Raw genomic sequence first — 23931 nt, 5'->3', positions numbered from 1 at the left:
CCAGACCCCAAATAATGTAACCCCGACACCAGACCCCCAAATAATGTAACCCCCGACACCAGACCCTCAAATAATGTAACCCCCGACACCAGACCCTCAAATAATGTAACGCCCGACACCAGACCACAAATAATGTAACTCCATACACCAGACCCCCAAATAATGTAACCCCCGACACCAGACCCCAAATAATGTAACCCCGACACCAGACCCCAAATAATGTAACCCCCGACCCCCAAATAATGTAACCCCCGACACCAGACCCCAAATAATGTAACCCAGACACCAGACCCCCAAATAATGTAACTCCGACACCAGACCCCCAAATAATGTAACCCCCGACACCAGACCCCCAAATAATGTAACCCCCGACACCAGACCCCCAAATAATGTAACCACCGACACCAGACCCCCAAATAATGTAACCCCCGACACCAGACCCCCAAATAATGTAACCCCGACACCAGACCCCAAATAATGTAACCCCCGACACCAGACCCCAAATAATGTAACCCCCGACACCAGACCCCAAATAATGTAACCCCGACACCAGACCCCAAATAATGTAACCCCCGACACCAGACCCCAAATAATGTAACCCCCGACACCAGACCCCAAATAATGTAACCCCCGACACCAGACCACAAATAATGTAACCCCCGACACCAGACCACAAATAATGTAACCCCGACACCAGACCCCCAAATAATGTAACCCCCGACACCAGACCTTAAATAATGTAACCCGACACCAGACCCCAAATAATGTAACCCCGACACCAGACCCCCAAATAATGTAACTGTTAGAACCTTGCTCTTAGGTTTTTTTTCCTTTGCTGGTCACATGACCTTGTTGGCCTATTTAATCCTGCTCCGCCCTTCTGGCTTTGCTGGACTTCATTGTATATCTACTTTCTAGCTAGCCTGTGCTCTGTATCTACTCTGTTAGTTTGCTTGGTCTACTGACCTCTATGTTCTATATATTTTGTTTGTTCGTCTGTCTGCTACTATTTCTGTTAGGAGGTGTCCCATATTCCTCCCAGTCCTTAGTACTTGTAGGGATTCCTTCCCCACATCTATAGGTCTCCGTACAGACTAGCTTAGGACTTTAGCAGGTCTGATCGCAGGATCAGGTTCCCTGTTACATCGTAGGGATTAAGCTGAGTTCTATCGTAGGGACAGATCTCCTCTCTTTCCTTAGCTCTGGTAGCAGAACATAACAGTAAGTCCAGCCAGCAAATTCTCTAAGGAAAGATTTTTCTGTTCCATCATGGTGTCGGTTCAGGATTTGGTTCATCGCCTGCAGGGACTCTCTCTGGAGGTGGCCGAGCTCCGTCAGCACGTGAGTAACTGTCCTGGAGCACATTTCTTGGAGCCTAAGGTATGTTTGCCGGATTTATTTTTTGGTGAACACCGAGAATTTTTTTCATTCAAAAATGCTTGCTTATTGTATTTTCGTTTGAGACCTAAGTCCTCTGGGGATGAATCCCAGCGCGTAGGGTTCATAATGTCACTTTTGCGCAAAGAGCCTCAGGAGTGGGCCTTTTCTTTGCAACCTAGTGATACATGCTTCAGATCAGTGGATAGTTTTTTTTCTGCTTTGGGACTATTATATGATGATCCTGACCGTGTCGCATCAGCTGAGACTGAGTTGAGACGTTTAAAACAAGGATCAGGTAATGTGGAAAAATATTGTACTCATTTCCGTCGTTGGTCTACTCAAACAGGGTGGAACGATTCTGCTCTGAAAAGTCTATTTCTTGCTGGGCTCAGTGAAAGGGTTAAAGACCTGCTAATTGCTTATCCTACACCTGAAGATTTGCAACAGGCTATGCAATTAGCTATACGGGTGGATAGAAGACTGCGTGCAAGGGTTAATGAGAGCAAATCCTCTGCTATGTCAGTTTCTGGTTATGAGAATGTGTGTACTAACAGTGGTGAACCGATGGAGATTGGATCGGTGGCACCTCGCTCTCAAGAAAAAGACCGTCGATTTTTTGAAGGCTTGTGTTTCTATTGCGGAAAATCTGGTCATTTGATTAAAGGCTGTGAGCTTCGTATGAAGAAAGAAAAAAAAATGGTCAGTCATGCCCATATTGCCTGTTTAAATTCCAAGGGTGTATTTTTAGCTGCTTCCACGATTGTTCAGGAAAAATTAATGGAATTTCGGGTGTTTGTCGATTGTGGGTTTACTCTGAATGTAATTGATGGGGGATTCGTGGAAAGACTCAATTTAAAACCTGAACCTTTATCATCCCCCATTGCTGTGGTTTCTGTGGATGGTTCCCCTTTGAAGAATATTACTCTCAAGGTCTGTGAATTTCCTCTCACTATTAATGGTGTTCACCATGAGAAATTGGATTTGGTAGTGTTGAATAATTTGCCTTCTCCAGTAATATTGGGATTGCCCTGGTTAAAATTTCACAATCCTGTACTGGATTGGTCTACCAGTGAAATTAAATCCTGGAGCCATAAATGTTATGACAAGTGTTGTAATGGGCATATTGCAGCTTTGGATAGGGGAGAATTGCCTGTTCCTATTCAGGATTTTTGGAGAGTTTTTTCTGAGAAGGAATCGCAGGTTTTGCCTCCCCATAGAGACTATGATTGTTCTATTGAATCTGTCCCTAATCTGCTGTTAGGTTGGAGGTTCCTACCTCCTGGAGAATTAATCCGGTATTTCATGTCTCTCTGTTGAAAAAAGCTGTTGTATCGGATTGTGACGCCTCTGCCTCTGTTCCTCCGGTGGTGGAGGACGGGGAATATGAAATTTCTCGCATCCTTAACTCTAGACGGTATAGAGGTAGTTTGCAGTATCTTGTGGCCTGGAAAGGTTTCGGTCCCGAGGATAACTCTTGGGTGAGGTCGGATGATGTTTCCACGTCCAGACTTATCAGAGCGTTTCACAGGAGATTTCCTGATAAGCCTGGTCCTAGGGGATCCGGAGGATCCTCTTAGAAGGGGGGGTACTGTTAGAACCTTGCTCTTAGGTTTTTTTTCCTTTGCTGGTCACATGACCTTGTTGGCCTATTTAATCCTGCTCCGCCCTTCTGGCTTTGCTGGACTTCATTGTATATCTACTTTCTAGCTAGCCTGTGCTCTGTGTCTTGCTCTGTTAGTTTGCTTGGTCTACTGACCTCTATGTTCTATATATTTTGTTTGTTCGTCTGTCTGCTACTATTTCTGTTAGGAGGTGTCCCATATTCCTCCCAGTCCTTAGTACTTGTAGGGATTCCTTCCCCACGTAACCCCCAACACCAGACCCCCAAATAATGTAACCCCCGACACCAGACCCCAAATAATGTAACCCCGACACCAGACCCCAAATAATGTAACCCCTGACACCAGACCCTAAATAATGTAACCCCCGACACCAGACCCTAAATAATGTAACCCCAACACCAGACCCTAAATAATGTAACCCCGACACCAGACCCCCAAATAATGTAACCCCGACACCAGACCCCAAATAATGTAACCCCCGACACCAGACCAGCGGCAGCTCTCAGCCCAGCTTTCCTCCTGCAGCTCTCAGCCCAGCTTTCCTCCTGCAGCTCTCAGCCCAGCTTTCCTCCTGCAGCTCTCAGCCCAGCTTTCATCCATACCTTTGCTGGCTGCATGTTCTTGTATGTCTTTCACCCAATCACTGCTTTACCCATCCAAAAGTTAATTTATTTCAATTCTTCAATACAAAAAGTGAAGCTCCTCTATTATATAGAGTCATTACACACAGAGGGATCTATTATATAGAGTCATTACACACAGAGGGATCTATTATATAGAGTCATTACACACAGAGGGATCTATTATATAGTCATTACACACAGAGGGATCTATTATATAGAGTCATTACACGCAGAGGGATCTATTATATAGTCATTACACGCAGAGGGATCTATTATATAGAGTCATTGCACGCAGAGGGATCTATTATATAGTCATTACACGCAGAGGGATCTACTATATAGAGTCATTACACGCAGAGCGATCTATTATATAGAGTCATTACACGCAGAGCGATCTATTATATAGAGTCATTACACGCAGAGGGATCTATTATATAGAGTCATTACACGCAGAGGGATCTATTATATAGAGTCATTACACGCAGAGGGATCTATTATATAGAGTCATTACACGCAGAGGGATCTATTATATAGAGTCATTACACGCAGCGGGATCTATTATATAGAGTCATTACACGCAGGGGGATCTATTATACAGAGTCATTACACGCAGAGGGATCTATTATACAGAGTCATTACACGCAGAGGGATCTATTATACAGAGTCATTACACGCAGAGGGATCTATTATATAGAGTCATTACACGCAGAGGGATCTATTATATAGAGTCATTACACGCAGAGGGATCTATTATATAGAGTCATTACACGCAGAGGGATCTATTATATAGAGTCATTACATGCAGAGGGATCTATTATATAGAGTCATTACACGCAGAGGGATCTTTATATAGAGTCATTACACACAGAGCAATCTATTATATAGAGTCATTACAGACAGAGGGATCTATTTCACATGATTATTTCTGTTAATGGTGATGATTATGGCTTACAGCCAATGAGAACACAAACGTCATTTTCTCAGTAAATTAGAATAATTAACAAAAAACACCTGCAAAGGTTTCCTAAGCATTTAAAAAGGTCCCTTAGTCTGTTTCAGTAGGCTCCACAATCACGGGGAAGACTGCTGACTTGACAGATGTCCAGAAGGCAGTAAGATGAGCAGAGGCCACTCCCCTCCGTTATACAGCTGCCTGCATTTTGTAGCAAATATATTGTGAGCTGTACGTCTGCAGGACGTCCGTTTGCCAGTGTACCATACAAGTGTACTGAAGATATACCTGAGTTGAACCAGAAGGGAACTGAAGGGAACTCGACACTTAGTCACAGTAAACAATGTTCCTGTTTGTTTTCACTCTCTATTCTATAATCTTTAACTTTGTACTAAGCGCTCTAATCCCTACACCAAGTAAGGAATTGGTCATCTCTCCCTTCATCCTCCGCATCCATCTCACCTCCTCCTCAGAACTATTCCTCAACATACAATCCTGTGTCTCTAAGCACAGACAGCCGCCTCATGCCCTCTCCTGCTCCCACCTGCTAACACTTTCTCTGCTCCTCCTCACTACTGGTGATATCTCTCCAAATCCCGACCCCCTCCCACCACAGTCACTTCTACCTTTCATCTAGATAGCACTTTTCCGCAACCCTTCTAACCTTATACCCATCTGCCCAGCCCCCGCTTGCCCAGTCCCACTAACAGGAGCTCTATGGAACGCTCGCTCTGTCTGCAACAAACTTTCCTACACCCATGATCTTTTCATTACCAACAAACTTTCCTTCCTCACAATCACAGAAACCTGGCTCACCAGCTGCACTTTCGTATGGTGGATTCCACCTTTCCCACACCCCCCGCCCCACCAGCAAGCATGGCGGAGGAGTTGTCTTTCTTCTGTCAGATAACTGCTCCTTCTCCCCAATTCCACTGCCGCCCTCAGTTACCCTCCCCTCTTTTGAGGTGCACTGTGTGCGCATCTACTCCCCCTCCAACCTCCAACTGACTGTCATCTACCACCCCCCAAGGCCAGCCACCACCTTCTTAGACCACTTCACCATCCGGATGCTTCACGTTTTTTCCGCTAACATCCCCACTATCATCATGGGCGACTTCAACATCCCCATCGACCCTTCCTTCTTAGCTTCTATCCCTCACTTCCTCCTTCGGCCTCGCTCAATGGTCTCCCACAGCCACTCACAAAGATGGCCACACACTGGACCTCATCTTCACCCGCCTCTGTTCCCTATCTAACCTCTCTAACTCACCTCTCCCTCGTTCTGACCACAACTTACTCACATTCTCTTCCCTCTCCTCACCAGGTCCACAATCCCCCATCCAGAAACTTGCATACCGTCGCAGAAATCTCAAACACCTTGACCTACACTCTCTCTCTGAATCCCTCCTCCCTCTTAGAGACATAAATTCCTTACATGATAGAGATGATGCTGCTGCTTTATTTAACACAACAGCTGCAGCTCTTGAATCAGTCGCCCCTCTCACACATACCAAAGCTTATACAATCAACAGGGAACCCTGGCACACCAGCCTGACTCAAGAACTGAGGTGGGCCTCCAGGGTTGCTGAACAGAGATGGAAAGAGTCCCACTCCAACGAGCACTTCATCGCATTCAAACAGTCCCTCACTACTTTCAGTCCACACTCACTGCAGCAAAACAAATCTACTTCTCATCTCTCATATCCTCTCTGTCTCACAACCCTAAACAGCTATTGAATACTTTTAATTCTCTCCCCTGTCCTCCAGCTCCCTCTCCATTCACCTCAGCTGAAGACTTTGCCTCATTCTTCAAGCAGAAGATTGACAACGTAAGGCAAAGCTTTGGCCATAAGTCCCCACAGCCCCTTCTCATAACTACTCAACTCTCTTCCTCCAAAACCAGCTTCTGTTATGATCTGCTACAAGAACTAAGGAAAGAAAGTGAATCTGTCCCTACAATAAGACTAAGCTGATTCCCTACGTTGCAGCGGGCGACCTGTTCCTTGTCAACAGACCCGCCTTCGTCCTCAGCTAGTCTGAACACAGACCTATAGAATAAAGGGAGGAGTCCCTAAAAGAACTAAGGACTGGGATAAAATTGGACACCTACTAGCAGATGTTGTAGCAGAGCAAAGACAAACCGTCAAAAATACTTACAGGTCCAAAGGACCAAACGAACTAGAGAGATAGGTACAAAAGCACCTGGCTTGATAGAGAGTCAAATAACACTGAAGTCCAGCAAAGCCAGAAGGGCGGAGCTGGAATAAATAGGCAGCAGGTCATGTGACCACAAAATAGAAAAAAACTAACAGGCGGGTTCTAACAGTACCGGATCCTCCAGGCCCAGGCCTATCTGGAAACCTCCTGTGGAAAGCTTTAACAAGCCTAGGAGTAGAGACATCATCCGCCCTTACCCAGGAGTTGTCTTCGGGACCGAAACCTTTCCAAGCGACGAGATACTGTAATCTCCCTCTATGCCATCTAGAATTCAAGATACGAGAAATTTCATATTCGCCGTCTTCCACCACCGGAGGAACTGTGACAGCGGCATCCCTATCAGATACATCAGCATTTTTCAACAAGGAAACATGAAACACCGGATTAATCTTCCAGGAAGTATGGACATCCAACCTGACAGCAGACGGGTTAACCACCTGAAGTACCATAAATGGACCCACAAACTTCGGACCCAATTTTTTAGAGGGAATCCTCAACCACAGATTCTTTGAAGACAACCAAACCATGTCACCCACAGTAAACAAAACCTCTTGACGTTTCCTGTTAAAATACTTCTTGGACTTCTTGTTAGCCTCTTGAAGGTTACAACGTACAGTACGGACCAAAAATTTGGATACACCTTCTCATTTTAAGATTTTTCTGTATTTTCTTGACTATGGAAATTGTACATTCACACTGAAGGCATCAAAACTATGAATTACCACATGTGGAATTAAATACTTAACAAAAAAGTGTGAAACAACTGAAAATATGTCTTATATTCTAGGTTCTTCAAAGTAGCCACCTTTTGCTTTGATGACTGCTTTGCACACTCTTGGCATTCTCTTGATGAGCTTCAAGAGGTAGTCACCGGAAATGGTCTTCCAACAATCTTGAAGGAGTTCCCAGAGATGCTTAGCACTTGTTGGCCCTTTCGCCTTCACTCTGCGGTCCAGCTCACCCCAAACCATCTCGATTGGGTTCAGGTCTGGTGACTGTGGAGGCCAGGTCATCTGGCGTAGCACCCCATCACTCTCCTACTTGGTCAAATAGCCCTTACACAGCCTGGAGGTGTGTTTGGGGTCATTGTCCTGTTGAAAAATAAATGATGGTCCAACTAAACGCAAACCAGATGGAATAGCATGCCGCTGCAAGATGCTGTGGTAGCCATGCTGGTTCAGTATGCCTTCAATTTTTGAATAAATCCCCAACATTGTCACCAGCAAAGCACCCCCACACCATCACACCTCCTCCTCCATGCTTCACGGTGGGAACCAGGCATGTAGAGTCCATCCGTTCATCTTTTATGCGTCACACAAAGACACGGTGGTTGGAACGAAAGATCTCAAATTTGGACTCATCAGACCAAAGCACAGATTTCCACTGGTCTAATGTCCATTTCTTGTGTTCTTTAGCCCAAACAAGTCTCTTCTGCTTGTTGCCTGTCCTTAGCAGCGGTTTCCTAGCAGCTATTTTACCATGAAGGCCTGCTGCACGAAGTCTCCTCTTAACAGTTGTTGTAGAGATGTGTCTGCTGCTAGAACTCTGTGTGGCATTGACCTGGTCTCTAATCTGAGCTGCTGTTAACCTGCGATTTCTGAGGCTGGTGACTCGGATAAACTTATTCTCAGAAGCAGAGGTGACTCTTGGTCTTCCTTTCCTGGGACGGTCCTCATGTGAGCCAGTTTCTTTGTACCGCTTGATGGTTTTTGCAATTGCACTTGGGGACACTTTCAAAGTTTTCCCAATTTTTCAGACTGACTGACCTTCATTTCTTAAAGTAATGATGGCCACTCGTTTTTCTTCACTTAGCAGCTTTTTTCTTGCCATAATACAAATTCTAACAGTCTATTCAGTAGGACTATCAGCTGTGTATCCACCAGACTTCTGCACAGCACAACTGATGGTCCCAACCCCATTTATAAGGCAAGAAATCCCACTTATTAAACCTGATAGGGCACACCTGTGAAGTGAAAATCATTTCCGGTGACTACATCTTGAAGCTCATCAAGAGAATGCCAAGAGTGTGCAAAGCAGTCATCAAAGCAAAAGGTGGCTACTGTGAAGAACCTAGAATATAAGACATATTTTCAGTTGTTTCACACTTTTTTGTTAAGTATATAATTCCACATGTGGTAATTCATAGTTTTGATGCCTTCAGTGTGAATGAACAATGTTCAAAGTCATGAAAATACAGAAAAATCTTTAAATGAGGTGTGTCCAAACTTTTGGTCTGTACTGTACGTCAGTCCAAACTCTCTCCAAATCACCGGAAAAATTCTCCTCCTCCGGCACCGCCGACCCCAATTTGGAGAACGAACCAAACGATGGATGTCTCCCAGTACAACAAAAAAAAGGAGAACACCCAGCAGAGGAGGATGTATGGTTGTTAAGAGCAAATTCTGCGAGAGGCAGAAACTCAGACCACCCCTCTTGATTGTCTGCCACAAAACAACGCAAGAACTGCTCAACATCCTGGTTCTTTCTTTCTGTAGGTCCATTCGACTCAGGATGATAACCAGACGAAAATGACAAATGGACTCCCAACCTGTCACAAGAAGCACGCCAAAAGCGAGCCACAAACTGAGGTCCCCTATCAGAAACAATATCCGTGGGAAAACCATAGAGTCTGACAATCTCCTTAACAAACGCCTTAGCGAGTGTCTTAGCGCAGGGTAGTTTAATGAAAGGAACCAAATGACACATCTTACTAAAACGGTCCACGACCACCCAGATGACAGTAAAACCCTCGGACACAGGAAAATAAGTAATAAAATCCATAGTGAGATGCGTCCAAGGTGCACTAGGAACCTCCAGAGGGTAAAGCAACCCTGCAGCAGGAGCATGTGAAGACTTAGATCTAGCACACACCGTACATTGACGCACCCACTTGATGACCTCCTTCTGCCATCCAGGCCACCAAAAACTGCGATTTATAAGTCTCTTAGTCTCCGAAATTCCTGGATGACCTGCCAACCGAGACTCATGATACTCCACAAACAAATCTCTCCTAAAGGTTCTAGGCACGAACAACCTCCCATGGGGAGTGTTAGATGGAGCATCATCTTGAGCTTTCAGCATCCCATCCTCCAAAACGGAGTCCAAAGCCGCCACCACAAATCCTTTCTGTAAAATGCTCTTCTCCTCCTCGGCACCGACCGTAGGAGAGAAGCTGCGAGATAAAGCATCGGCTTTAACATTCTTAGTACCAGGGATATAGGTAACAGAAAAATGAAACAGAGAAAAAAAAAGTGCCCACCTAGCTTGACGGGCATTCAAGCGCTTGGCAGCATCCAGATAGATCAAATTCTTATGAAACCTGAATAGGAAATATAGCGCCTTCCAAAAAATGACGCCAATGTTCAAACGCGAGTTTAATCGCCAGCAACTCCCAATTACCAACATCATAATTCAGTTCGGTTTCTGAAAATTTTTTCGAAAAAAAAGCACAGGGATGTACTCCACCCTTGTTCTCCTGAGACAAAACTGCTCCGACCCCCACCGAAGAAGCATTGACCTCGACCAAAAAAGGCTTGGTCTCATCAGGCTGTATAAGGATAGGGCCAGAACTGAACCTCTCCTTGAGATACTCAAACGCTTCAATGGCCTCAGTAGTCCACTGGACCATATTCGCACCTTTCCTGGTGAGATTGGTTAGAGGTTTAACAATTCTAGAAAAATTCTTAATGAATTTCCTGTAATAATTGGCGAAATCCAAAAATCTCTGAATCGATTTCAAACCAATAGGAACCAATAGGCCATTCCTGCACAGCCTGAACCTTCACCGGGTCCATCTCAAAGCCCTCGCTGGAGACAATGTAGCCCAAAAAACTAATTCTCTGCACAGCGAACTCACATTTCTCCAGCAAAGAGTGAATTATCACTCAATAACTGCAAAACTTCACGCACACTCTGCTAATGGGACTCCAGATCTGGTGAATAAATCAGAATGTCATCCAAATACACAACCACATTCTTACCAATCAGAGGTCTCAGGATGTCATTAATAAGATTCTGAAAAAATGCAGGAGCATTGGTAAGACCAAAAGGCATCACCAGATTCTCAAAATGACCTACCGGAGTGTTAAAAGCAGTTTTCCATTCATCACCCTCCTTCACTCGTAACAAATTGTATGCCCCCCGGAGATGAATCTTAGAGAACCACTTGGCCCCCACTAACTGGTTAAACAAGTCAGGAATTAACGGCAATGGGTAGGAATTGCGTACGGTAATCTTATTAATTTCAGGAAAGTCCAGACAAGGACGTAAACCCCCGTCCTTTTTTTTTTAACAAAGAGGAATCCAACTGCCACAGGCGACTTAGAAGGCCTAATGTGACCAGCAGCCAAGCTCGCCTGTATGTATTCCTCCAAGGCCTTTATTTCAGGGATAGTCAGATTAAATAAGCGACTCTTGGGAAGAGTAGCTCCAGGAACAAACTCAATGGCGCAATCATAATCCCTATGAGGAGGCAAAACTTGCGACTCTTCCTCTGAAAAAAACTTCCAAAAATCTTGAATAGGTACAGGTAATTCCCCCTTTTCCACAGCCGCAATGCGACCATTACAACATTTATCATAGCACTCAGGACTCCAAGACTTAATCTCATTAGTAGACCAGTCCAGTAAAGGATTGTGCAGTTTTAACCAGGGCAAACCTAAAACTACTGGAGAAGGTAAATTATTTAATACCACCAAATCCAAATTCATCCATTGATAGTGAGGGGAAATGCAGCAACCTTGTGAGTAATACATTTCAAAGGATTGTTATCAATTGCAATCACAGAAATAGGTGATGACAAAGGTTTGGATTCCAATTTAAGTTTTTCCAAAAACCCCTTGTCAATCACATTAAGTGTTGAACCACAATCCACAAATACCTGCAATGAGGTACTCCCTGAAAGAAATACTCCCTTAGAGCTCAAACAAGCAATACAGGGGTAACTGACCTTTTTTTTTTCCTTTGCTTAAACGAAGCTCACAGTTCTTAATCAAATGGTCAGATTTACCACAATAAAAACACAATCCCTTGGAAAACCTGCGGTCTCTTTCCTGAGTGACATCGCCCCAACCTCCATCGGTTCTCCGCCATCCGAGCAGACCCTCTGAGGACTAGGAGCTGCCATTTCTGGAATTTTCTCATCATAAACCCTGGCAAGCAGTCTCCTGTCCACATGTATAGCTAATTGCATGGCCTCTTGCAATGTCACTGGTGCAGGAAATGCAATCAGCAGATCTTTAACCCTTTCACTTAGACCGGCAAGAAAAGAACATTTTAACGCCGAATCATTCCATTTCACTTCTGAAGACCACCTTCTGAAGTGTGTACAATAATTTTCCACATCACCTGATCCCTGCTTCAAACGTCTCAGTTCTGTCTCAACAGATGAGACTCGATCAGGATCGTCATACAATAACCCCATAGCAGAAAAAAAATCCTCCAATGATCCAAAACATGGATCATTAGGTTGGAGAGAAAAGGCCCACCCCTGTGGTTCATTGCGCAAAAGTGACATGATAAACCCAATGCGCTGTGATTCATTTCCAGAGGACCTGGGTCTCAAACGAAAATATAATAAACAAGCATTTTTAAAGGAAAAAAAATCTTGTTGTTTACCATCAAAAATATCAGGCAGTCCTACCTTTGGTTCCACAAAATGCGCTCCAGGACAACTACTCACGTGTTGCTGGAGATCGGCCACCTCTAGAGACAATCCCTGCAGGCGTTGAGCCAACTCTTGAACAGACACCATACTGATCCCCGGATTTCTTTCCAAGTTAAGTTTTGGGCTGGACTTACTGTTATGATCTGCTACAAGAACTAAGGAAAGAAAGGGAATCTGTCCCTACAATAGGACTAAGCTGATTCCCTACGTTGCAGCGGGCGACCTGTTCCTTGTGAACAGACCCGCCTTCGTCCTCAGCTAGTTTGAACGCAGACCTATAGAATAAAGGGAGGAGTCCCTAAAAGAACTAAGGACTGGGATAAAATTGGACACCTACTAGCAGATGTTGTAGCAGAGCAAAGACAAACCGTCAAAAATACTTACAGGTCCAAAGGACCAAACGAACTAGAGAGATAGGTACAAAAGCACCTGGCTTGATAGAGAGTCAAATAACACTGAAGTCCAGCAAAGCCAGAAGGGCGGAGCTGGAATAAATAGGCAGCAGGTCACGTGACCAAAATAGAAAAAAACTAACAGGAGAGTTCTAACAGTTTCTCCGCCATCACATAAAATCAACTTTCCTCCTTACTCTCCAAATCACACCTCACCACCTGTGAACTTGACCCAATCCCGTCCCACCTCATCCCAAACTTTACCCCAGTCTTCATCCCAACCCTAACCCACCTCTTCAACCTGTCACTAACAACTGGTGTCTTCCCCTCATACTTCAAACATGCCTCAATCACACCCATCCTCAAAAAGCCCTTCCATCACCCATCTTCTCTGACTAGCTATCGCCCCATATCACTTCTCCCCTATGCCTCAAAACTACTGGAACAACACGTCCATTCTGAGCTGTCCTCCCACCTCTCCTCCTGCTCCCTCTTGGAAGGCCTCCAATCTGGCTTTCAACCGCACCATTCTACTGAAACGGCACTGACTAAAGTCACCAACGACCTACTAACTGCCAAATCTAAGCGGCACTACTCTATCCTCCTCCTCCTGGACCTGTCATCTGCCTTTGACACAATGGACCCCCAAATAATGTAACCCCGACACCAGACCCCCAAATAATGTAACCTCGACACCAGACCCCCAAATAATGTAACCTCGACACCAGACCCCCAAATAATGTAACCCCGACACCAGACCCCCAAATAATGTAACCTCGACACCAGACACCCAAATAATGTAACCCCGACACCAGACCCCCAAATAATGTAACTCCAGACCCCAAATAATGTAACCCCGACACCAGACCCCAAATAATGTGACCCCCGACACCAGACCACAAATAATGTAACCCCGACACCAGACCCCAAATAATGTAACCCCCGACACCAGACCACCAAATAATGTAACCCCGACACCATACCCTAAATAATGTAACCCCGACACCAGACCACAAATAATGTAACCCCCAACACCAGACCACAAATAATGTAACCCCAACACCAGACCCCAAATAATGTAACCCCCGACACCAGACCCCAAATAATGTAACCCCCGACACCAGACCCCAAATAAGGTAACCCCGACACCAGACCCACAAATAAGGTAACCCCGACACCAGACCACAAATAATGTAACCCCCAACACCAGACCACAAATAATGTAACCCCCAACACCAGACCACAAATAATGTAACCCCCGACACCAGACCCCAAATAATGTAACCCCCGACACCAGACCCACAAATAATGTAACCCCAGACACCAGACCCCCAAATAATATAACCCCCGACACCAGACCCCAAATAATGTAACCCCGACACCAGACCCCAAATAATGTAACCCCGACACCAGACCCCCAAATAATGTAACCCCGACAACAGACCCCCAAATAATGTAACCCCGACACCAGACCCCAAATAATGTAACCCCGACACCAGACCCCAAATAATGTAACCCCGACACCAGACCTCAAATAATGTAACCCCCGACACCAGACCCCAAATAATGTAACCCCTGACACCAGACCCCCAAATAATGTAACCCCAACACCAGACCCCCAAATAATGTAACCCCCGACACCAGACCCTCAAATAATGTAACCCCGACACCAGACCCCAAATAATGTAACCCCTGACACCAGACCCCCAAATAATGTAACCTCGACACCAGACCCCAAATAATGTAACCCCCGACACCAGACCCTCAAATAATGTAACCCCCACACCAGACCCCAAATAATGTAACCCCTGACACCAGACCCCCAAATAATGTAACCCCCGACACCAGACCCTCAAATAATGTAACCCCGACACCAGACCCCAAATAATGTAACCCCTGACACCAGACCCCCAAATAATGTAACCCCCGACACCAGACCCTCAAATAATGTAACCCCCGACACCAGACCCTCAAATAATGTAACCCCGACACCAGACCCCAAATAATGTAACCCCTGACACCAGACCCCCAAATAATGTAACCCCCGACACCAGACCCTCAAATAATGTAACCCCCGACACCAGACCCTCAAATAATGTAACCCCCGACACCAGACCCTCAAATAATGTAACCCCGACACCAGACCCCAAATAATGTAACCCCTGACACCAGACCCCCAAATAATGTAACCTCGACACCAGACCCCAAATAATGTAACCCCCGACACCAGACCCCAAATAATGTAACCCCTGACACCAGACCCCCAAATAATGTAACCTCGACACCAGACCCTAAATAATGTAACCCCCGACACCAGACCCCAAATAATGTAACCCCCGACACCAGACCCCAAATAATGTAACCCCCGACACCAGACCCTCAAATAATGTAACCCCCGACACCAGACCCCAAATAATGTAACCCCCGACACCAGACCCTCAAATAATGTAACCCCGACACCAGACCCCCAAATAATGTAACCCCCGACACCAGACCCTCAAATAATGTAACCCCCGACACCAGACCCTCAAATAATGTAACCTCCGACACCAGACCCCCAAATAATGTAACCCCGACACCAGACCCCCAAATAATGTAACCCCCGACACCAGACCCTCAAATAATGTAACCCCCGACACCAGACCCTCAAATAATGTAACCCCCACACCAGACCCCAAATAATGTAACCCCTGACACCAGACCCCCAAACAGGGCCGGCCTTTGGGGCGTGCCAGCTGTGCAACTGCACAGGGCGCCTCAAACTTGAGAGTGAAGGGGGGCGCTGCGCTGGCTCCCTCCCCGTCGGTATTTTTCTTATGGAAGAGCAGAGAGGGAGCGCCCAGCGTTTCTTCTGTGCTCAGGCGCCGGCGCCCCCTCTCTGCTCTGAAATGTCCGGCCGGGACCCGGGCGCGCTGCACTCTCTCCTCCTCACACACTTACCCCCAGCGCTGGAGACAGTGCGGGAGGCGCCGCCTGCAGCATCTCTCGTCTCCTTCCATTGGCGCGGGCACGGCACTGTGACGTCACACAGCTCAGACACAGTGCCGCGCCGGGGATGCTGCAGGCAGCTCAGCTACAAAGTGGTGGTGACTGGTGAGTGCTGTGCTGCTGAGCCTGATATGATGAACAAACTTGAATAAAGACGTTAACAATAAGGTGCAGACAGACAGACATCCCCCCAATGTCCCCATTGCCACCCTGTGAGTCAGCCATTGCAAAACTACGACTCCCATCATAAATGGACAGCCTTTGTTGGTAGAAGATCAGTTCCCTGACTATCTGTTCTTTGTTGCTGCATTATAATAAAAAGATGAAGAATATTTAGAATATTTAAGTTTCAATAATAATAGTGTTATTATTATATACATTTTTCAGTTTAATTATGGGCCCCAAAAAACTATCAGGAGCACAAAATCGAAAACGAAAAGCACTTAAAGAAGTTGAAGACAAAAAATGTGCAGAGTCTTTCAAAAAGCTTTTTCAGAAATCCAGCGACCAATGCTCTTCTAAAGAGACAGCTGCAGAACAATATGAAAGTGTAGCGACACATAGAGAAGGTCCAATAGAAATCGATTTGGATGAACCTTCCACGTCAGGACAATTTTCAAACCCTGATGGCTCTCTAAACGATGAATCAGAGATAGCAGAGGATCCTCAATTTTTAGAAAATTTAACTGAAAATGTTGAAAATCCAGAGGAACATTCTGCAGCTGACACAGGCACTGGTCACCAGGAAACTGATATCCCAGAATTTCCAAGCAATCAAGATCTAATACTGATTGACACTGATCCCGCTCTATGGCCTTCATTGACTACCAAAGTTATAGATCATGTTGTGGAAACTGGGCCTGTTCATATAACAGATATGGAGTTTAAAAAAGATTCAAATGACCGTCACTTTTCTGCTAAATTCTATAAGAGAGTTTTGGTTAATGGACAACACTGCAAGAGACAGTGGTTGGTTTACTCAAAATCTGCAAACAAAGTATTCTGCTTTTGTTGTAAATTATTTGATAGAAAACCAAGGTCATCTCTTGCTTTAGATGGATCTCAAGACTGGCAACATATATCATCTATATTAAAATCACACGAGTCCTCACCAAATCATTTTTTAGCAGAACGTAAATGGTTGGAGACTCAGGTTCGGCTCAAGACGAATACAACAATAGATTCCAACATGCAAACTCTTATGAATAGAGAAAGACAACACTGGAGAGGAGTGTTGGAAAGGCTTGTATGTATTATTCAATTTCTTGCAGAACGCAATTTGGCATTCAGAGGAAGTTCTGATCGTCTTTTTACCCCCAATAATGGAAACTTTTTGGGGTTTGTGCAGGTACTTGGAAAGTTTGATAGAGTGATGTCAGAACACCTGCATCGTGTTGTCTCCAAAGAAATATCAGACCACTATTGTGGTAAAACTATTCAAAATGAAATTATTGCTCTGATGGCAAGCCAAGTCATTAACCACATTGTAACGCGCTGCAACCAGGCTAAATATTACTCTATAATACTAGACTGCACCCCTGATTTAAGCCACAAGGAGCAAATGTCATTTACCATTCGCTTTTTGGATGAAGTATGTGGCATATACACAATTAAGGAACATTTTATTGGATACAAAAATGTTGTAGACACAACAGGAAAGGGATTGACCGATGCCCTTCTTGACTTTCTGAGTGAGAAAAATTTAGATATTACTAATTGTCGTGGTCAAGGCTACGATAATGGTGCCAATATGGCAGGAAAACACAACGGTGTTCAAGTTCAAATTTTAGAGAAAAATTCTCGTGCTGTCTTTGTACCATGTGGATGCCATTGTCTTAATCTTGTGGTTGGAGATGCAGCAAGATCTAGTAAAGACTCAAAGGACCTTTTTGGTTTAATCCAGTGTATTTATGTTCTTTTTTCTGGCTCTGTTAAAAGGTGGAAAATCTTGACTGACCATATTTCAGGTCTGACTTTGAAACCCATGTCTACTACAAGATGGGAATGCAGAATAGACTGCCTTAAACCCTTTCGTTATCATTTAGGAGACATACATGAGGCACTAATTGCACTATCTGAGGAAGAGAGAGTTGAGCCAAATGTATCTTTTGAAGCCAAGACTCTTGCTCAGAAGATTACGGACTTTAAGTTTATCATGTCGTTTATCATTTGGTATGACATATTGTTTCAAATAAATATCGTAAGTAAAGCCATGCAAAGACAAACTTCTGATCTCAGTACAGTGACAGAACTAATTCACAAGTGTCTAGAATTTATTAGAAACTTTCGTGAAAAAGGATTTGACATGGCACTGCAGAGTGCAAAGGAGATTGCTGAGAATTTGAATTTGGAGCCAGTGTTTAGGCCAGAAAAGCGCATCAGAGTGAAGAAAGCTAGTTTTAGTTATGAAGGACGGGACGAAGCAATAACAGACCCGCAATCTAAATTCAAGGTAGATTTTTTTTTCGTTTTAGTAGACACAGCGTCAGCATCATTGGAGGAGCGCTTCAAACAATTAGAAAACCATAACGGAGTATGGGGATTCTTATACAACATAAAAAATAATAGTTTTTCTAGAGAAGACCTGACAAGAAGTTGCCTAAATCTACAAGCTGCATTGGTTAGTGGAACTGAATCTGACGTAAACGGAGAAGAGTTGGCCCAGGAATTCTACCACATTCAAAGTCTTTTACCTAGTGATACCATAAATCCTCTTGATGTGCTAAACTTCATAAACAAAAATAGTCTGACTGACACTTTCCCCAATCTGTGGGTAGCACTTCGTATTTTGCTGACAATTCCTGTCACGGTGGCTTCAGGAGAACGTAGCTTTTCCAAATTAAAACTGATAAAAACTTACTTGAGGTCGTCAATGTCAGATGACAGACTAACAGCTTTAGCAGTCCTGTCCATTGAAAATGACATTCTTCAGAGTCTGGACATGACCACCACTATCGATGAGTTTGCAAGAACAAAAGCCCGAAAAGTTATTTTCTAAGCACATTCATTTGGGACTCTTTGCAATGCACTTTGAATGTGTATTTTATGGTTGAAATTGATTGTTTCAGAAATAAAAATTGTACCTGTTCAAAACACTTTATACTTTATAATGACCGTCTGTTCAACTTTTGTTGCTTGTTATTACTTGATCATTTGATTAATAAAAAATGCACTTGTTGTTTTCACCTACATGAGTTTAATTTTTTTTCTTTGGGGGGGGGCGCCAAGAGGGATTTCGCACAGGGCGCCATATACCCTAAGGCCGGCCCTGCCCCCAAATAATGTAACCTCGACACCAGACCCTAAATAATGTAACCCCTGACACCAGACCCTAAATAATGTAACCCCCGACACCAGACCCCAAATAATGTAACCCCCGACACCAGACCCTCAAATAATGTAACCCCCGACACCAGACCCCAAATAATGTAACCCCCGACACCAGACCCTCAAATAATGTAACCCCGACAGCAGACCCCCAAATAATATAACCCCGACATCAGACCCCAAATAATGTAACCCCGACAGCAGACCCCAAATAATGTAACCCAGACCCCCATACAGGATAGTTGGGACCCGCAGTACGGTGATCAGCTGCAGTGGTCTGATCTGGGTCTGTCAGCCGCGCGCTGCATGTTGTCAGACGTTTTGCCGCCGCTGACCCCGCCCCCTGTGACGTGAATAGTGGGCGGGGCCGGCAGAGCTAGAGATGCGGCTGACAGCGGAGACCTCGAGAGTCCGACAGTGGAGCGGCTGGGAGGATGGACGTGTGAGCGGCGGGACGGGAGCATGTGGCTGCAGCTGGTGTGCGCGACCTGCTGGGGGCTGCTGAGCGCAGGTGAGACCCCCGGAGACCCGAGCGTGCTCCGCGATACCCCCCCCCCTGTGTGCGCTCCCCGATACCCCCCCTGTGTGCGCGCCCCGATACCCCCCCTGTGTGTGTGCCCCGATACCCCCCCTGTGTGCGCGCCCCGATACCCCCCCTGTGTGCGCGCCCCGATACCCCCCCTGTGTGCTCGCCCCGATACCCCCCCCTGTGTGCGCTCCCCGATACCCCCCCCTGTGTGCTCTCCCCGATACCCCCCCTGTGTGCGCTCCCCGATACCCCCCCCCGTGTGCGCTCCCCGATACCCCCCCCCTGTGTGCGCGCCCCGATACCCCCCCCCCTGTGTGTGCGCCCCGATACCCCCCCTGTGTGCGCGCCCCGATACCCCCCCTGTGTGCGCGCCCCGATACCCCCCCCTGTGTGCGTGCCCCGGTACCCCCCCTGTGTGCGTGCCCCGATACCCCCCCTGTGTGCGTGCCCCGATACCCCCCCTGTGTGCGCTCCCCGATACCCTCCCTGTGTGCGCTCCCCGATACCCTCCCTGTGTGCGCTCCCCGATACCCCCCCCTGTGTGCGCTCCCCGATACCCCCCCTGTGTGCGCTCCCCGATACCCCCCCCTGTGTGCGCGCCCCGATACCCCCCCCTGTGTGCGCGCCCCGATACCCCCCCCTGTGTGCGCGCCCCGATACCCCCCCCCTGTGTGCGCGCCCCGATACCCCCCCCCTGTGTGCGCGCCCCGATACCCCCCTCCTGTGTGCGCGCCCCGATACCCCCCCCTGTGTGCGCTCCCCGATACCCCCCCTGTGTGTGCGCCCCGATACCCCCCCTGTGTGTGCGCCCCGATACCCCCCCTGTGTGTGCGCCCCGATACCCCCCCTATGTGTGCGCCCCGATACCCCCCCTGTGTGTGCGCCCCGATGCCCCAGTGTCACTGCTCCTGCGCTGCCCCCCATCACTGCTCCCCAGTGTCACTTCTGCCCCCCATCACTGCTCCCCAGTGTCACTTCTGCCCCCCATCACTGCTCCCCAGTGTCACTTCTGCCCCCCATCACTGCTCCCCAGTGTCACTTCTGCCCCCCATCACTGCTCCCCAGTGTCACTGCTGCCCCCCATCACTGCTCCCCAGTGTCACTGCTGCCCCCCATCACTGCTCCCCAATGTCACTGCTGCCCCCCATCACTGCTCCCCAATGTCACTGCTGCCCCCCATCACTGCTCCCCAGTGTCACTGCTGGCCCCCCATCACTGCTGGCCCCCCATCACTGCTCCCCAGTGTCACTGCTGGCCCCCCATCACTGCTCCCCAGTGTCACTGCTGGCCCCCCATCACTGCTCCCCAGTGTCACTGCTGGCCCCCCATCACTGCTCCCCAGTGTCACTGCTGGCCCCCCATCACTGCTCCCCAGTGTCACTGCTGGCCCCCCATCACTGCTCCCCAGTGTCACTGCTGGCCCCCCATCACTGCTCCCCAGTGTCACTGCTGGCCCCCCATCACTGCTCCCCAGTGTCACTGCTGGCCCCCCATCACTGCTCCCCAGTGTCACTGCTGGCCCCCCATCACTGCTCCCCAGTGTCACTGCTGGCCCCCCCATCACTGCTCCCCAGTGTCACTGCTGGCCCCCCCATCACTGCTCCCCAGTGTCACTGCTGGCCCCCCCATCACTGCTCCCCAGTGTCACTGCTGGCCCCCCCATCACTGCTCCCCAGTGTCACTGCTGGCCCCCCCATCACTGCTCCCCAGTGTCACTGCTGGCCCCCCCATCACTGCTCCCCAGTGTCACTGCTGGCCCCCCCATCACTGCTCCCCAGTGTCACTGCTGGCCCCCCATCACTGCTCCCCAGTGTCACTGCTGGCCCCCCATCACTGCTCCCCAGTGTCACTGCTGGCCCCCCATCACTGCTCCCCAGTGTCACTGCTGGCCCCCCATCACTGCTCCCCAGTGTCACTGCTGGCCCCCCATCACTGCTCCCCAGTGTCACTGCTGGCCCCCCATCACTGCTCCCCAGTGTCACTGCTGGCCCCCCATCACTGCTCCCCAGTGTCACTGCTGGCCCCCCATCACTGCTCCCCAGTGTCACTGCTGGCCCCCCATCACTGCTCCCCAGTGTCACTGCTGGCCCCCCATCACTGCTCCCCAGTGTCACTGCTGGCCCCCCATCACTGCTCCCCAATGTCACTGCTGGCCCCCCATCACTGCTCCCCAGTGTCACTGCTGGCCCCCCATCACTGCTCCCCAGTGTCACTGCTGGCCCCCCATCACTGCTCCCCAGTGTCACTGCTGGCCCCCCATCACTGCTCCCCAGTGTCACTGCTGGCCCCCCATCACTGCTCCCCAGTGTCACTGCTGGCCCCCATCACTGCTCCCCAGTGTCACTGCTCCTGCGCTGCCCCCCATCACTGCTCCCCAGTGTCACTGCTCCTGCGCTGCCCCCCTCTCGCTGTTATTACTCCTCCATTAGAGGCTCCAGGGACGACGCTGATTACAGGACACTTTGTGCGTTTCATGTCGTGTTCGTTCCCTCCGAGATTTCTCCTCACTGAGAACAGAGAATCCCAGAAGCCGAATAATCACATCCGTCACCGACCTCCTCCGACCCACACTGTCCACGTATATACAGTAATATATTACAGTCACTGTGAGGATGGAGGTGACGCTCTGTGTTCTCCATGTCATGTACAGTATTATATATAGGATCAGTCTGATGATGGAGGTGACGCTCGGTGTTCCCCATGTCATGTACAGTATTATATATAGGGTCAGTCTGATGATGGAGGTGACGCTCGGTGTTCTCCATGTCATGTACAGTATTATATATAGGGTCAGTCTGATGATGGAGGTGACGCTCGGTGTTCCCCATGTCATGTACAGTATTATATATAGGGTCAGTCTGATGATGGAGGTAACGTTCGGTGTTCTCCATGTCATGTATAGTATTATATATAGGGTCAGTCTGATGATGGAGGTGACGCTCGGTGTTCTCCATGTCATGTACAGTATTATATATAGGGTCAGTCTGATGATGGAGGTGACGCTCGGTGTTCCCCATGTCATGTACAGTATTATATATAGGGTCAGTCTGATGATGGAGGTGACGCTCGGTGTTCTCCATGTCATGTACAGTATTATATATAGGATCAGTCTGATGATGGAGGTGACGCTCGGTGTTCTCCAGGTCATGTACAGTATTATATATAGGATCAGTCTGATGATGGAGGTGACGCTCGGTGTTCCCCATGTCATGTACAGTATTATATATAGGATCAGTCTGATGATGGAGGTGACGCTCGGTGTTCTCCAGGTCATGTACAGTATTATATATAGGATCAGTCTGATGATGGAGGTGACGCTCGGTGTTCCCCATGTCATGTACAGTATTATATATAGGATCAGTCTGATGATGGAGGTGACGCTCGGTGTTCTCCATGTCATGTACAGTATTATATATAGGATCAGTCTGATGATGGAGGTGACGCTCGGTGTTCTCCATGTCATGTACAGTATTATATATAGGGTCAGTCTGATGATGGAGGTGACGCTCGATGTTCTCCATGTCATGTACAGTATTATATATAGGGTCAGTATGATGATGGAGGTGACGCTCGGTGTTCTCCATGTCATGTACAGTATTATATATAGGATCAGTCTGATGATGGAGGTGACGCTCGGTGTTCCCCATGTCATGTACAGTATTATATATAGGGTCAGTCTGATGATGGAGGTGACGCTCGGTGTTCTCCATGTCATGTACAGTATTATATATAGGATCAGTCTGATGATGGAGGTGACGCTCGGTGTTCCCCATGTCATGTACAGTATTATATATAGGATCAGTCTGATGATGGTGATGACGCTCGGTGTTCTCCATGTCATGTACAGTATTATATATAGGATCAGTCTGATGATGGAGATGACGCTCGGTGTTCTCCATGTCATGTACAGTATTATATATAGGGTCAGTCTGATGATGGAGGTGACGCTCTGTGTTCTCCATGTCATGTACAGTATTATATATATATAGGGTCAGTCTGATGATGGAGGTGACGCTCGGTGTTCTCCATGTCATGTACAGTATTATATATAGGGTCAGTCTGATGATGGAGGTGACGCTCTGTGTTCTCCATGTCATGTACAGTATTATATATAGGGTCAGTCTGATGATGGAGGTGACGCTCGGTGTTCTCCATGTCATGTACAGTATTATATATAGGGTCAGTCTGATGATGGAGGTGACGCTCTGTGTTCTCCATGTCATGTACAGTATTATA

General features: G+C 47.3%; 1 protein-coding gene across 1 annotated transcript in view; it reads left to right on the top strand.

Annotated features, from left to right (window-relative positions):
* The first annotated feature begins 19515 nt into the window (after nt 1–19515).
* LYPD1 (LY6/PLAUR domain containing 1) overlaps nt 19516–23931 on the top strand; it is an 85249-nt gene continuing 80833 nt past the window's right edge. The window contains exon 1 of the mRNA XM_073647571.1: nt 19516–19677. Coding sequence (XP_073503672.1) covers nt 19629–19677 — 49 coding nt within the window. The 5' untranslated portion in view covers nt 19516–19628. The remainder of the gene's footprint in view (nt 19678–23931) is intronic.

This window comes from Phyllobates terribilis, unplaced genomic scaffold (assembly GCF_046119375.1).
Source record: "Phyllobates terribilis strain yellow unplaced genomic scaffold, ASM4611937v1 Scaffold_9__5_contigs__length_417890890, whole genome shotgun sequence".
NCBI classification, from domain to species: Eukaryota; Metazoa; Chordata; class Amphibia; order Anura; family Dendrobatidae; genus Phyllobates; species Phyllobates terribilis.
This window is presented reverse-complemented; position numbering and strand designations above follow the sequence as displayed.